Source organism: Mesoplodon densirostris, chromosome 16, assembly GCF_025265405.1.
Source record: "Mesoplodon densirostris isolate mMesDen1 chromosome 16, mMesDen1 primary haplotype, whole genome shotgun sequence".
Lineage (NCBI taxonomy): Eukaryota > Metazoa > Chordata > Mammalia > Artiodactyla > Ziphiidae > Mesoplodon > Mesoplodon densirostris.
Window position 1 is genome coordinate 83,002,327 of NC_082676.1, and position 13,016 is coordinate 83,015,342.

The 13,016-nt window shown below is 38.5% G+C and overlaps 1 protein-coding gene across 2 annotated transcripts in view; it reads left to right on the forward strand.

Moving 5' to 3' along the window:
- ABHD12 (abhydrolase domain containing 12, lysophospholipase) overlaps nucleotides 1-13,016 on the forward strand; it is a 68,512-nt gene that overhangs the window by 14,068 nt on the left and 41,428 nt on the right. Inside the window, exon 2 of one of the 2 annotated variants that reach the window (XM_060078230.1) lies at nucleotides 8,386-8,574. The exons of the other annotated variant lie outside the window; for it this stretch is intronic. Within the exon in view, the coding sequence (XP_059934213.1) occupies nucleotides 8,573-8,574 (2 nt within the window). The 5' untranslated portion in view covers nucleotides 8,386-8,572. The remainder of the gene's footprint in view (nucleotides 1-8,385; nucleotides 8,575-13,016) is intronic. 2 annotated transcript variants of the gene reach the window in all.

Below are 13,016 nucleotides of genomic sequence, written 5' to 3' on the forward strand. Positions count from 1 at the left end.
GTGAATCACCCACACAAAAAACAGGAAGAAAACTATACCAAGGCACATCATAATCAAATTACTCAAAACCAGTGATGAAGAGAAAAATCTTAAAAGCAGCCAGAGGAAAAAAGACACGTACAGAAAAGCAAATATGCAGGTGAAAGCAGATTTCTTGTGAGAAAAAAAAAGTAAGAAGGCCATGGAGCAGCATATTTAAAACACTGAAAAAAAAAAGAAAACCAAAAGACCTCTGTCCACCTAGAATTTATTCTCTTTCTTTTCTCTTTTCTTTTCTCTTCTCTTTTCTTTCCTCTTTTCTTTTTTCTCCTTCCTCCCTGCCTGCCTTCTTTCTTTCCTTATAAATGAAGTATAATTGACTTACTATTATTAGTTTCAGGTGTACAACATAGTGATTCAGTATTTTTATACATTACAAAATGATCACCATGATAAGTCGCTACCATCTCTCACCCTACAGAGTTATAGTATTATTGATTATATTCCCTGTGCTGTATGTTTCATCCCTGTGACTTACTTATTTGACTGGAAGTTTGTACTTCTTAATCTCCCTAACCTATTTCACTTATCCCCCTACATGCCTCCCCTCTGGTAGCCACCAGTTTGTTCTCTATCAGTCTGTTTCTGTTTTGTTATGTTTGTTCTGTTCTTTAGGTTTCACATACAAGACAAATCATATGGTATTTGTCTTTCTCTGTGTGACTTATCTCAGCGTAATACCTTCAGGTCCCTCCATGTTGTCGCAAATGACAGATTTCATTTTTAAAAAAATAAGTTTATTTATTTTTGGCTGTGTTGGGTCTTTGTTGCTGCATGCAGGCTTTTTCTAGTTGCAGCAAGTGGGGGCTACTCTTCGTTGCGGAGCACGGGCTCTAGGCACGCGGGCTTCTGTAGTTGTGGTGCTCGGGATTAGTTGCTCCGCAGCATGTGGGATCTTCCTGGACCAGGGCTCAAACCCATATCCCCTGCATTGGTGGGCAGATTCTTAACCACTGCGCCACCAGGGAAGTTCCCAGATTTCATTTTTTTTTAATGGCTGAATCATGGTCTAGTGTGTATGTGTGTGTGTGTATCACATCATTATCCATTCATCTGTTATTTGTTGTCTTTTTTGATGATAGTCATTCTGACAGGTGTGAGGTGATATCTCATGGTTTTCATTTGCATTTACTTGATGATTAGTGATGCTAAGCATCTTTTCATGTGTCTGTTGGCCATCTGTGTATCTTCTTTGGAAAAATGTCTGTTTGGGTCCTCTGACCCATTTTTTAATTGGGCTGTTTGTTTTTTGATGTTTAGTTGTATGAGTTCTTATCCATATTGGCTATTAACCCCTTATCAAATACACTGTTTTCAAATATCTTCTCTCATTCAGTAGGGTGCCTTTTTGTTTTGTTGATAGTTTCCTTCACTGTGCAAAAGTTTTTTAGTTGGATGTAGTCCTATTCGTTTATTTTTCCTTTTGTTTCCCTTGCCTGAGGAGATATCTATATATCTATATCTATCTGATGCCAGAGAGCATACTGCCTATGTTTTCTTCTAGGAGTTTATGGTTTCAGGTCTTACATTTAAGTCATTAATCCATTTTGAATTTATTTTTGTATATAGTGTGAGAAAGTAGTCCAGTTCGCTTCTTTTGCATGTAGCTCTCCAGTTTTCCCAACACCGTTTATTGAAGAGGCTTTCTTTTTCCCATCATATATTCTTGCCTCCTTTGTCATAGATTAATTGACTATATAAGTGTGGGTTTATTTCTGGGCTCGCTGTTCTGTTCTGTTGATCCATGTGTCTGTTTTTGTGCCAGTATCGTACTGTTTTTTTTTGTTTATTTATTTAGGCTGCACTGGGTCTTAGTTGTGGCATGCAAGATCTTTCTTGTAGCATGTTTACTTGCAGCATGCGGGATCTTTAGTTGCGGCATGTGGGCTTCTTAGTTGTGGCATGCACGTGGGATCTTTTTCCCCGACTAGGGATTGAACCCAGGCACCTTGCATTGGGAGTGTGGAGTCTTACACACTGGACCACCAGGGAAGTCCCATTGTTGTTTTTTTTTTAATTGAAGTATAGTTGATTTACAGTGTTGTCATACTGTTTTGATTACTATAGCTTTGTAGTATAGTTGGAAATAATGGCGCATGATACCTCCAGCTTTGTTCTTTCTTAAAATTATTTTGGCTATTTGGGAGCCTTTTGTGTTTCCATACAAATTTTGGCATTATTTGTTCTAGTTCTGTGAAAAATTCCGTTGGAATTTTGATAGGGATTGCATTGAATCTGTGGATTGTTTTGGGATTCTTCCAATCCATGAACACGGTATATCTTTCCATTTGTTTTTTTTTTTTTAGTTTCTTTCATCAGTGTATTATAGTTTTCTGGGTACAGATCTTTTCCCTCCTTGGTTAGATTTACTCCCGGATATTTTATTCTTTTTGATGCAATTGTAAATGGGGTTGTTTTCTTAATTTCTCTTTCTGATAATTCATTGTTAGTGTACAGAAATGCAACAGATTTGTATTATTTTGCATCCTGCAGCTTTACTGAATTCATTGGTGAGTTCTGATAGTTTTTTGGTGGTATCTTTAGGATTTTTTTATATATAATGTCATGTCATATGCAAACAGTGACAGTTTTACTGCTTCCTTTTCAACTTGGATTCTTTTCATTTTTCTTGTCTGATTGCTGTGTCTAGGACTTCCAATACTATCTTGAATAAAAATGGTGAGTGGGCATCCTTGTCTTGTTCCTGATCTTAGGGGAAATGCTTTCCACTTGTCACCTTTTTGTATGATGTTGGCATAGGTTTACCATAGATGGCCTTTGTTATGTTGAGGTATGTTCCCCCTATCCTAACTTGGGTGAAAGTTTTTATCATAAATAGGTATTGGATTTTGTCAAAAGCTTTTTCTGCATCTATTAAGATGATCATATGATTTTTATTTTTCAATTTGTTATGTGGTGTATCACTGATTTCTGGATATTGAAACACCCTGCATCCATGGGATAAATCCCACTTGATTATGGTGTATGATCTTTTTGATGTATTGTTGAATTCATTTTGCTAATATTTTATTGAGGATTTTTACATCAGTGTTCATCGGGGATATTGGCCTCTGTTTTCCTTATTTTGTGGTATCCTCATCTGGTTTTGGTACCAAGGTGATGCTGGCCTTGTAGAATGAATTTGGAAGCACTCCTGACTCTTCCTTTTTTGCGGTAGTTGGAGAAAGGTAGATATCAATTTTTCTTTAAATGGTTGGTAGAATTCATCTATAAATCCATCTGATCCTGGACTTTTGTTTGTTGGGAGTTTGTTTTTTGTTTTTGTTTATTTTGATGATTCAGTTTCATGACTGGTAATCATTCTGTTCATATCTTCTGGTTTTTTCTGATTCAGTTTTAGGAGATTGTACGTTTTTAGGAATTGACCCATTTATTCTGGGTTGTCCATTTTATTGGTGTTTAATTGTAGTAATCTTTTATGATCCTTTGTACTTCTGTGGTGTCATTTATAACTTCTCTTTCATTTCTGATTTTATTGATTTGGTCCCACTCTTTTTTTTATTGATGAGTCTGGCTAAAGGTTTGTCAATTTTGTTTATCTTTTCAAAGAACCAGCTCTTAGTTTCATTGATCTTTTCTGCTGTTGTTTTAAGTCTCCATTTATTTCTGCTCAGATCTTTATTTTTCTTTCCTTCTACTAACTTTGAGTTTAGTTTGTTCTTCTATTTCTAGTTCCTTAGATTTTTCTTATTTCCTGAGGTAGGCTTGTATTACTATAAACTTCTTTCTTAGAATTGCTCTTGCTGTGTCCCATAGGTTTTGGATCATTGTATTTCCATTTTCATTTGTCTTCAGGTATTTTTTAATTTCCTCTTTGATTTCTTCAGTGACCCATTGTTTGTTGAGAAGCATATTGTTTAGCTTCCACATTTGTGTTTGTGTTTTTTGCAGTTTTTTCCATGTAGTAGATTTCTACTCTCATACCACTGTGGTTGGAAAGGATGCTTGCTATGCTTTCCACCTTAACTTTATTGAGACTTGATATATCTTTTAAGTTCATCTGGTCTAATGTATCACTTAAGGCCAGTGTTTCCTTATTGATTTTCTCTCTGGATGATCTGTCCATTGATGTAAGTGGGGTGTTAAAGTCCCCTACTATTATTGTGTTACTGTCAGTTTTTCCTTTCATGTTTGTTAATATTTGCTATATGTATTTAGTTGCTCCTATGTTGGGTGCGTATATGTTTACATTTGTTATATCTTCCTATTGGATTGATCCCTTGATCATTATTTAATGTCCTTCTTTGTCTCTTGTTACAGTCTGTTCAAAAATCTATTTTGTCTGATATACGTATTGCTGCCCCTGCTCTCTTTTTGTTTCCATTTGCGTGGAATACCGTTTTCCATTACCTCACTTTCAGTCTCTGTGTTTTTAGATCTGAAATGAGTCTCTTGTAGTCAGCATATAGCTGCGTCGCGTTCTTTTTTTTTTAATCTGTTCGGCCGTTCTGTGCCTTTTGATTGGAGCATTTAGTCCATTTACTTTTAAAGTAATTATTGATAGGTATGTACTTATCACCATTTAAAAAAAATTTATTTATTTATTTTTGGTTGCGATGGGTCCTCATTGCTGTGCACAGGCTTTCTCTAGTGGTGGCAAGCAGGGGCTACTCTTCGTTGCGTTGGTGCGGGCTTCTCATTGTGGTGGCTTCTCTTGTTGTGGAGCATGGGCTCTAGGCATGCGGGCTTCAGTAGTCGTAGCATGCAGGCTCAGTAGTTGTGGCTCGCGGGCTCTAGAGCACAGGCTCAGTAGTTGTGGCTCACAGGCTTAGTTGATCCACAGCATGTGGGATCTTCCTGGACCAGGCTTGAACCCATGTCTCCTGCATTGGCAGGCAGATTCTTACTGTGCCACCAGGGAAGTCCCTACTTATTTCCATTGTGTTAAATGTTTTCTGATTGTTTTTATAGTTCTCATTTGTTCCTTCTTCTTTTGCTCTTTTGTGATTTGATGATATTTTTAGTGTTATATTTGGGTTGCTTTCTCTTTGTGTGTGTGTGTGAGAGAGAGAGTTGCAAGATTTTGGTTTGTGGTTACCATGATGTTCATATATAACAATTACAGACACATACGTAATACATGTTAGTAATAACTTGTGTTATTATTTTAAGTTGATGGTCTTTTAAGTTGAAATTCAGTCTAACAACCCTGCATTTTTATTCTCCCGCCATGTTTAATTTTTTTGACATCATGTTTTACATCTTTTTGTTTTGTGTATCCCTTAACTACTTATTGTGGATATAGATGATTTTACCACTTTTGTCTTTGACCCTTCCTACTAGCTTTATAAGTGGTTGATGCACTACATTTACTGTATGTTTGCCTTTACCAATTAGATTTTTTCCTTTCATAATTTTCGTATTTCTAATTGTGTGGTTTTTTCCTTTTTTTAAAAAAATCCTGCTTAGAGAAGTCCCTTTAACATTTCTCATAATGCCAATGCAGTGGTGCTGAATTCTTTTAGTTATTGCTTATATGTAGAACATTTTATTTCTTCTTCAAATATGAATGATAGCCCTGCTGGGTAGAGTATTTTTGGTTACAGTAAGTCCCCTATATATGAACCTTCAAGTTGTGAACTTTAAAAATGGAAGCATGTGCTCACATGTCCAGTCATGTAAGTTAGTTCATGTGTCTGGCATACATTGTCACATGCGTGCATCCTCTACAAGTGGTTGTCCTTTTGTGTACTTTACTGTACAGTAGTGTATAGAGTACAGTAGTACAGTGTCTTTATTTCAAGCCCAGGATATCTGGAAGGAAGTGTAAAAGCAGTGATGATGTAGCTGGACTTTTCAAGGTACTGTACTGTAAGATTAAAAGTGTCTTCTTTATTTTTTTTATTTTTTTTAAATAAGATGTTGGGGGTAGGAGTTTATTAATTAATTAATTTGTTTTTGGCTGTGTTGGGTCTTCGTTTCTGTGCGAGGGCTTTCTCTGGTTGTGGCAACCAGGGGCCACTCTTCATTGCCGTGCGCGGGCCTCTCACTATCGCGGCCTCACGGCCTCTCTTGTTGTGGAGCACAGGCTCCAGACGTGCAGGCTCAGTAATTGTGGCTCACAGGCCTAGTTGCTCTGTGGCATGTGGGATCTTCCCAGACCAGGGCTCAAACCCGTGTCCCCTGCATTGGCAGGCAGATTCTCAACCACTGTGCCACCAGGGAAGCCCCCTTCTTTATTTTCTGTGTTTGTTTTTTTATGTATTACTTGTGTGAAAATTATTATAAACCTATTACAGTACAGTACTATATAGCCAATTGTGTTTGGGTACCTAGGCTAACTTTGTTGGACTTACGAACAAATTGGACTTAACGAGTGGACTCTTGCAATGGAACTTGTTTGTATGTAGGGGACTTACTATATAGATTTTTTTCCTTTCATTACTTTGAATATATCGCACCACTTCCTTCTGGCCTGTGAAGTTTCTGCTGAAAAGTCAGCTGATAGTCTTAGGGAGTTCCCTGCACATAACTAATTGCTTTTTTCTTGCTACTTTTAAGATTCTTTATCTTTAATTTTGCCACTTTAATTATAATTTGTCTTGGTGTAGATCTCTTTGGATTCACCTTGTTTGGGACTTAGTGCTTCCTGGACTTGGATGTCTGTCTCCTTTTCCAGGTTAGGGAAGTTTTCAGCTATTATTTGTTTGAATAAGTTCTCTGCCTCTTTCTCTCTTCTCCTGGGACACCTATAATGTGAATGTTAGTATGCTTGATGTGGTCCTAGATGTCTCTTATTAAACTATGCTCATTTTTTTTTTTTTTTTTGCAGTATGCGGGCCTCTCACTGCTGTGGCCTCTCCCGCCGCGGAGCACAGGCTCCAGACGCTCAGGCTCAGCGGCCATGGCTCACGGGCCCAGCCGCTCCGCGGCATGTGGGATCTTCCCTCACCGGGGCACGAACCCGTGTCCCCTGCATCGGCAGGCAGACTCTCAACCACTGAGCCACCAGGGAAGCCCTATGCTCATTTTTAAAAATTCTTTTTTCTGTTCAGGCTGGATGGTTCCACTACTCTGTCTTCCAGTTTGCAGATTCGTTCTCATTCACTGTTCGTTCCTTCCAGTGTAGTTTTATTTCAGTTATTATGTTCATCAGCTCTGTTTGATTCTTCTTTATATTTTCTAACTTGTTGAAATTCTCACTGCGTTCATCCATTCTTCCCCCAAGTTCTTTAAGCATCTTTATGAATATTACCTTGAACTCTTTGTTGGGTAGTTTGCTTATCTCCGTCTTGCTCAGTTCTTCTTCTAGGGTTTTGTCTCGTTCCTTTATTTGAAACAGATTCCTTTGTTGTTTCATTTTGTCTAATTCTCTGTGTTTATTTCCCTGTATTTGGTAGGTTGGTTACGTCTCCTGATCTTGGAAAAGTGGCCTTATGTAGGAGATGTCCTTTGTGGCTTAGCAGTCTGCTCCCCTCTGGCCACCAGAGCTGTATGCTCTAAGGGTGCCCCCTATGTTGGCTGCATGGGCCCTCCTGTTGTGGCAGGGTCTACTACTGTGGGCATGCTGGGAGGTGGGCCTGGACCCGGGCCAGGTTGACTGCCAGGTCCTGCCTCGTGTGGTGGCTGTTGGCCCATTGGTTGTTGGGGCTGAGTCCCGGTACATCTAGCTGCATGTCCTGGGGTGTCCTGGGGTTGTTGCCAGCCTGCTAGTGGGCGGATAAGCCCCTGGCCCTAGTAGGCTAGGGAGGAGACTCCAGAATGGTGCTTGCCAATGCCACTGTTCTTGTGGTAGACTGAGCTCCCCAAAATGGCTGCCACCAGTATCTGTGTCCCCAAGGGGAGTCCCAGTTGCCTCCTGCCTCTTCAGGATGCTCTCCAAGATTAGTAAGTTGGTGTGACCCAGGCTACTTTCAAATTACTGTCTCTCTGCTGGGACTTGGAGCATGTGAGATTTTGTGTGCACCCTTTAATAGCACACTCTCTGTTTCCTGTGGCTCTCTAGCTCTCCTGTATAGAAGCCCCACTAGCCTTCAAAGCGAGATGTTCTGGGGGCTGATCTTCCTGGTGCAGGACCCCTGGACTGGGGTGCCTGATGTGGGGCTCAGACCCCTCACTCCTTGGGGAAAACATGTGCAATTGTGATTATCCTTCTGTCAGTGTGTTGCCTACTTGGGGTGTGGGTCTGCCTCTCCTACCTGTCTCATTGTGGTTCCTTCTTCATACCGTTAATTCTGGAAAGTCTTTTCTGCTAGTCTTCATGTTCTTCTCATAGACAATTGTTCTGTAAATAGTTGTAATTTTGGTGTGCCTGTGGGAAAAGGTGAGCTCAGGGTTTTCCTGCTCCACCATCTTGGCCACACTTCACCTAGAATTCTTTACCAGGTGAACACATCTTCCAAAAACAAAGAAGTTTTCAGACATATGAAAGCTGAAAGAATTAATCACCAGCAGACCCACACTGTAAGAAACTTTAAAGGATGTCCTTCAGGCAGAAGAAAAATTATACCAGATGAAAACCTGAATCTACACAAATGAATGAAGAACACTGGAAATGATTATGTGAGAAAATATGTAAGCTATATTTTTTATTATTTAAATATCTTTATATTAAAATTGCTTATATAAAAGTAGTAACAATGCTTTGTGAAGTTTATAACATCTATAAAGTAAAATTCATGACAACAAATGGATATAGGCCAGGAGAGAAGAAATGGAAGTAAACTATTATAAGATATTTATGTTATATGTGAAATGGTATAATCTCACTTGGATGTCAGTATGATAAAGATGGATACTGTAAACCTTAAAGCAGTCACTAAAGTAACAAAACCAAGAGTTAATAGGAACCCAACAAAGGAAATAAAATACTTGGTTAATTCAAAGGAAGGCAGAAAAAGAGGAAAAGTGGAACAAAGATGGATGGAACAAATAGAAAACAAAAAGCAAGATGGTCCAAACACCCAATTATAAGGCAGAGATTATTCAGATTGGTTAAGAAAAGCAATATCCAACTATGTGATGCCTACCAAAGAAAGGCATTTTAAATATAAAACAAAAAGGTTAAAATTACATGAATGAAAATATATACATACCATGGTAACACTAGTTAGAAGGTAGCTGGGATGTCTATATTAATATCAGATGAAGTAGACTTCAGAGCAAAGAATGTTACCAGAGACAAAGAAGACCATTTCATAATGACAAAGGGATAAAATAATCAAGGGGACATAACAGTCCTAAGCATTTAAATACATAATTGACAGGGCTTCAGAATACATGAAGCAGAAATAGAACTGCAAGGAAAATAGACACATCCACAATTATAATCAGAGATTTCAATAACTGATAGAAGCAGGAGGCAGAAAATCAGTAAGGATATAGTACGCTTGACCAACATTGTTTACCAGTTTAACTTGGTTGACAGTTCCCCCAACAATAGCAGGTACACATTCTGCTCAAGTACACATGGAACATTTACCAGACAGACCACATTCTAGGCCATAAAACAAGTCTCAATAATTTAAGAGAATTTATGTCATGCAAAGTCTGTTTTCTGACCACAAAGATTTAAATTAGAAATCAATAATAGAAAGATGTCTGGAAAAATCCCCAAACATTTGAGTACTGAATAACACACTTTTGAATAAGCCACCAGTCAAGGAAGAAATCAAAGGGGAAATTAGACAATAGTTGGAACTGAATGAAAATAAACATGTATGCCCCTAAAGCATACTTGGGGAGTTTATAACACTAAATACTTACAGTAGAAAAGAAGAAAGGTTTGTAGTGAATGACTTTAGCTTGTTTTAAGATACTAGAAAAAAAGAGCAAATTAAACCCAAAGTAACCAGAAAGAAGCATATGATAAATACCAAACAAATCAGAAAAATAGAAAACAGAAAAACAATGTTTATAGCAGGTTTAATGTATAACAAGCAAGTATTGAAAACAACCCAAATGTCCAACAAGTGAATGTAAAAACAAATTATGTATCCCTACAATGGAATATTACTCAGCAATCAAAAGGAATGAACTTGGAACATAGAGGATATATTGGGCAGTGAAACTACTCTGCATGGTACTACAGCGGTGGATACATATCATTATACATTTGTCCATACTCTTAGAATGTACACGGTGAGTGAATCCTAAAGTAAGCTATGGACTCTGGGTGATGATGTGCCAGTGGAGGTTCATCAGTTGTAACAAATGTATCACTGGTGGGGGATGTAATAGTGGGTGAGGGGACTTCCCTGGTGGTCCAGTGGTTAAGACTCCATGCTCCCAATGCAAGGGGCATGGGTTCTATCCTCTGTCGGGGAACTAAGATCCCGCATGCTACATGGTGCGGCCAAAAAAAAAAAAAAAAGTGGGTGAGGTTGGTGGGGGGGAGGTGTTGTATGTACCTTCTGCTCAGTACTGCTGTAAAGCTAAAACTGCTCTAAAAAAGTTTTTTTAAAGGAATTAACTATTGATACAGACAGGAGTAAGTGAACAAATGAATCTCAAAATAATTGTGCTGAGTGAAAGAATCCATTTCATTTAAGTAAAACAAGCAAATTCAAACTAACCTATAGTGATAGAAAGTCTGTGGTTGCTTGGGGGTGGGGAATGGGGACCAGAGAGGGGCAGGAGGGAGGAATAAAAAGGGGCAAGAGGAAACTTCTGGGGTGATAGGTATGTTCTTTATCTTGAATGTGGTGATGGTTTCACAAGTGTTTAATAGGTTAAAACTTATCACATTATACACTAAATATGTGCAGGTTATGTCAATTGTACCTCAATAAATGTGTTTAGAAAACAAAATAAATATTATTGAGCTTTTACATGAGCATTTTGAAAAAAGTTTTCCCACAGCTTTCATTCTTGTCCACGTTGTCACCACCTGCTCAGTGTAAAACTTCTTTTGGTTTTATTGCCACCAGCCTCTGAAATTATGGGCATTGTCAGGTGAGCTGAAACACCAAGGAGAAACCCATGTAAGCTGAGGGTCAAGTTACTTTTTGGATTTCTAGCAATGTTTAATTCATTCCCAGTGAGGATTTGGTGGAATGGAAAGAGTGGGCCAGACTGAGAGGCCCAGGACACGAGCTCATCCTCAGCTGAGGCTTTACCTTGAGCAAGTTAATTCATAACTGTGAGCTTAGTTTTCATATCTCTAAAATGGGAGTGTTACCTATTTTACCTGCTTCATGGAGTTGTAGTAATATCTCAACGAGGTTTATCAGTATTATACAAGTATAAAGTGAGTGGTATAATGTTTTTTTTTCCCTGTCCACTTACCCCATCTACTTTTTCTGTTAATTTAAAAGACGTTTGCAAGAGACACCTGTTTTGCATGTTAATTTGTTTTCCTTGTTTTTATACTTTTTTTTTGGAGATAATTAAATTACCTGTATTGTTAAGTCCTTATTTTTTTGCTTTGTATTGCTACAGGTTTCAGAACTTTCTCAGATACTTTGTGGCTATGAAAATAGCACTGGAGAGTAAGTAGTTTCTAGTTGGTAGGGTGCTTACTACTTTGCTTAGAGACTTGTATTGTCTCTTACTGACAATTCTAGTGCTAGGCAAACAATGCTTCTTGAGTGAAAAGGGAGTTATAATAATTTCCCAAATGAGACAGCCTTATAAAAAAATTATTGTGGTAAAATATACAAAGCAAAATTGACCACGTTAACCTTTACGTGTATAGTTCAGTAGCATTAAACACATTCACTATGTTTAAATGTCTGTGTTGCTGAGGGGGCCTTTGTTAAGAGCCAAGGCTACACTCAAGGTCTTGGTCTGCAGTCCCTCAAGAGCATGAAGGCTGTGTTTGCTGAGCTTTTAAAGCAGCACTCTTGTATCCTGGATGCCCCACTGTCTTTCAAAAATAGCATCAAGCAAGTTGGTGTTTGCTGAAGATGGGGGTAAGTAAAGTGAAGGAGAGTGGTAGAGACAGAACCATCAAAAAGAAATGAAGAGAAGGAAAAGGAAAGAATCAATAAAGATAGTCACAGAAAGAGGTAATAAAAATAACATTGAGTGCTTTGTACCAGATACCATTTCCTTAAGCACTTTACATGTTTTAACTTTTATTTTTATCTATTTAAAAATTATTTTTGGGCTTCCCTGGTGGCGCAGTGGTTAAGAAACCACCTGCCAATGCAGGGGACATGGTCTGGGAAGCTCCCACATGCCATGGAGCATCTAAGCCTGTGCGCCACGACTACTGAACCTGTGCTCTAGAACCCGCGAGCCACAACTACTGAGCCTGCATGCCACAACACTGAAGGCCGCATGCCTAGTGCCTGTGCTTCACAACAAGAGAAGCCACCACAGTGAGAAGCCCGTATACCGCAATGAAGAGTAGCCCCACTCGCCGCAACTAGAAAAAGCCCATGTGCAGCAACGAAGACCCAAAGCAGACAAAAATAAATAAATAAATTTAAAAAATAAATTAAAAAAAAATAAAAATTATTTTTTATTTTTTATTATTTTTTTTGGCTGTACCACATGGTTTGCAGGATCTTAATTCCCTGACCAAGGATTAGACCTGGGCCACCACAGTGAAAGCATTAGTCCTAACCACTGGACCACCAGGGAATTCCCTGTATTAACTTTTAAATGTTTACAACTACCTCACAAGGTACTGTAGTCCCCATTTCACAGATGAGGAAATCAAGGCACAGATAGGTAGCTTGCCTAGGGTCACACAGCCACTGGAGGCAGAGCAACAAAAATTGGCTGTGAGATATAATGGAAGAGAAGACCAAATAAAGTCAATAACAAAAAATGCCTCTAAGGAATAACGCCTTGGAAAGAAGTATGCAAAATCTGTAAGAGGAAAACTTCAGACATTCTCGGAGGACACAGAAGTAGACTTGAACAAATGTAAGGACCTATTTGTTCTTGAGTTGGAAAGTTCACATCATAAACTGCCTAATCTCCCGAAGTTTGATTATTCATTTAACAAAATGCCAAGTAAAAATGCCAACATGGTTCTCTCGGGTTCCACACGAGCTGATTCTGAA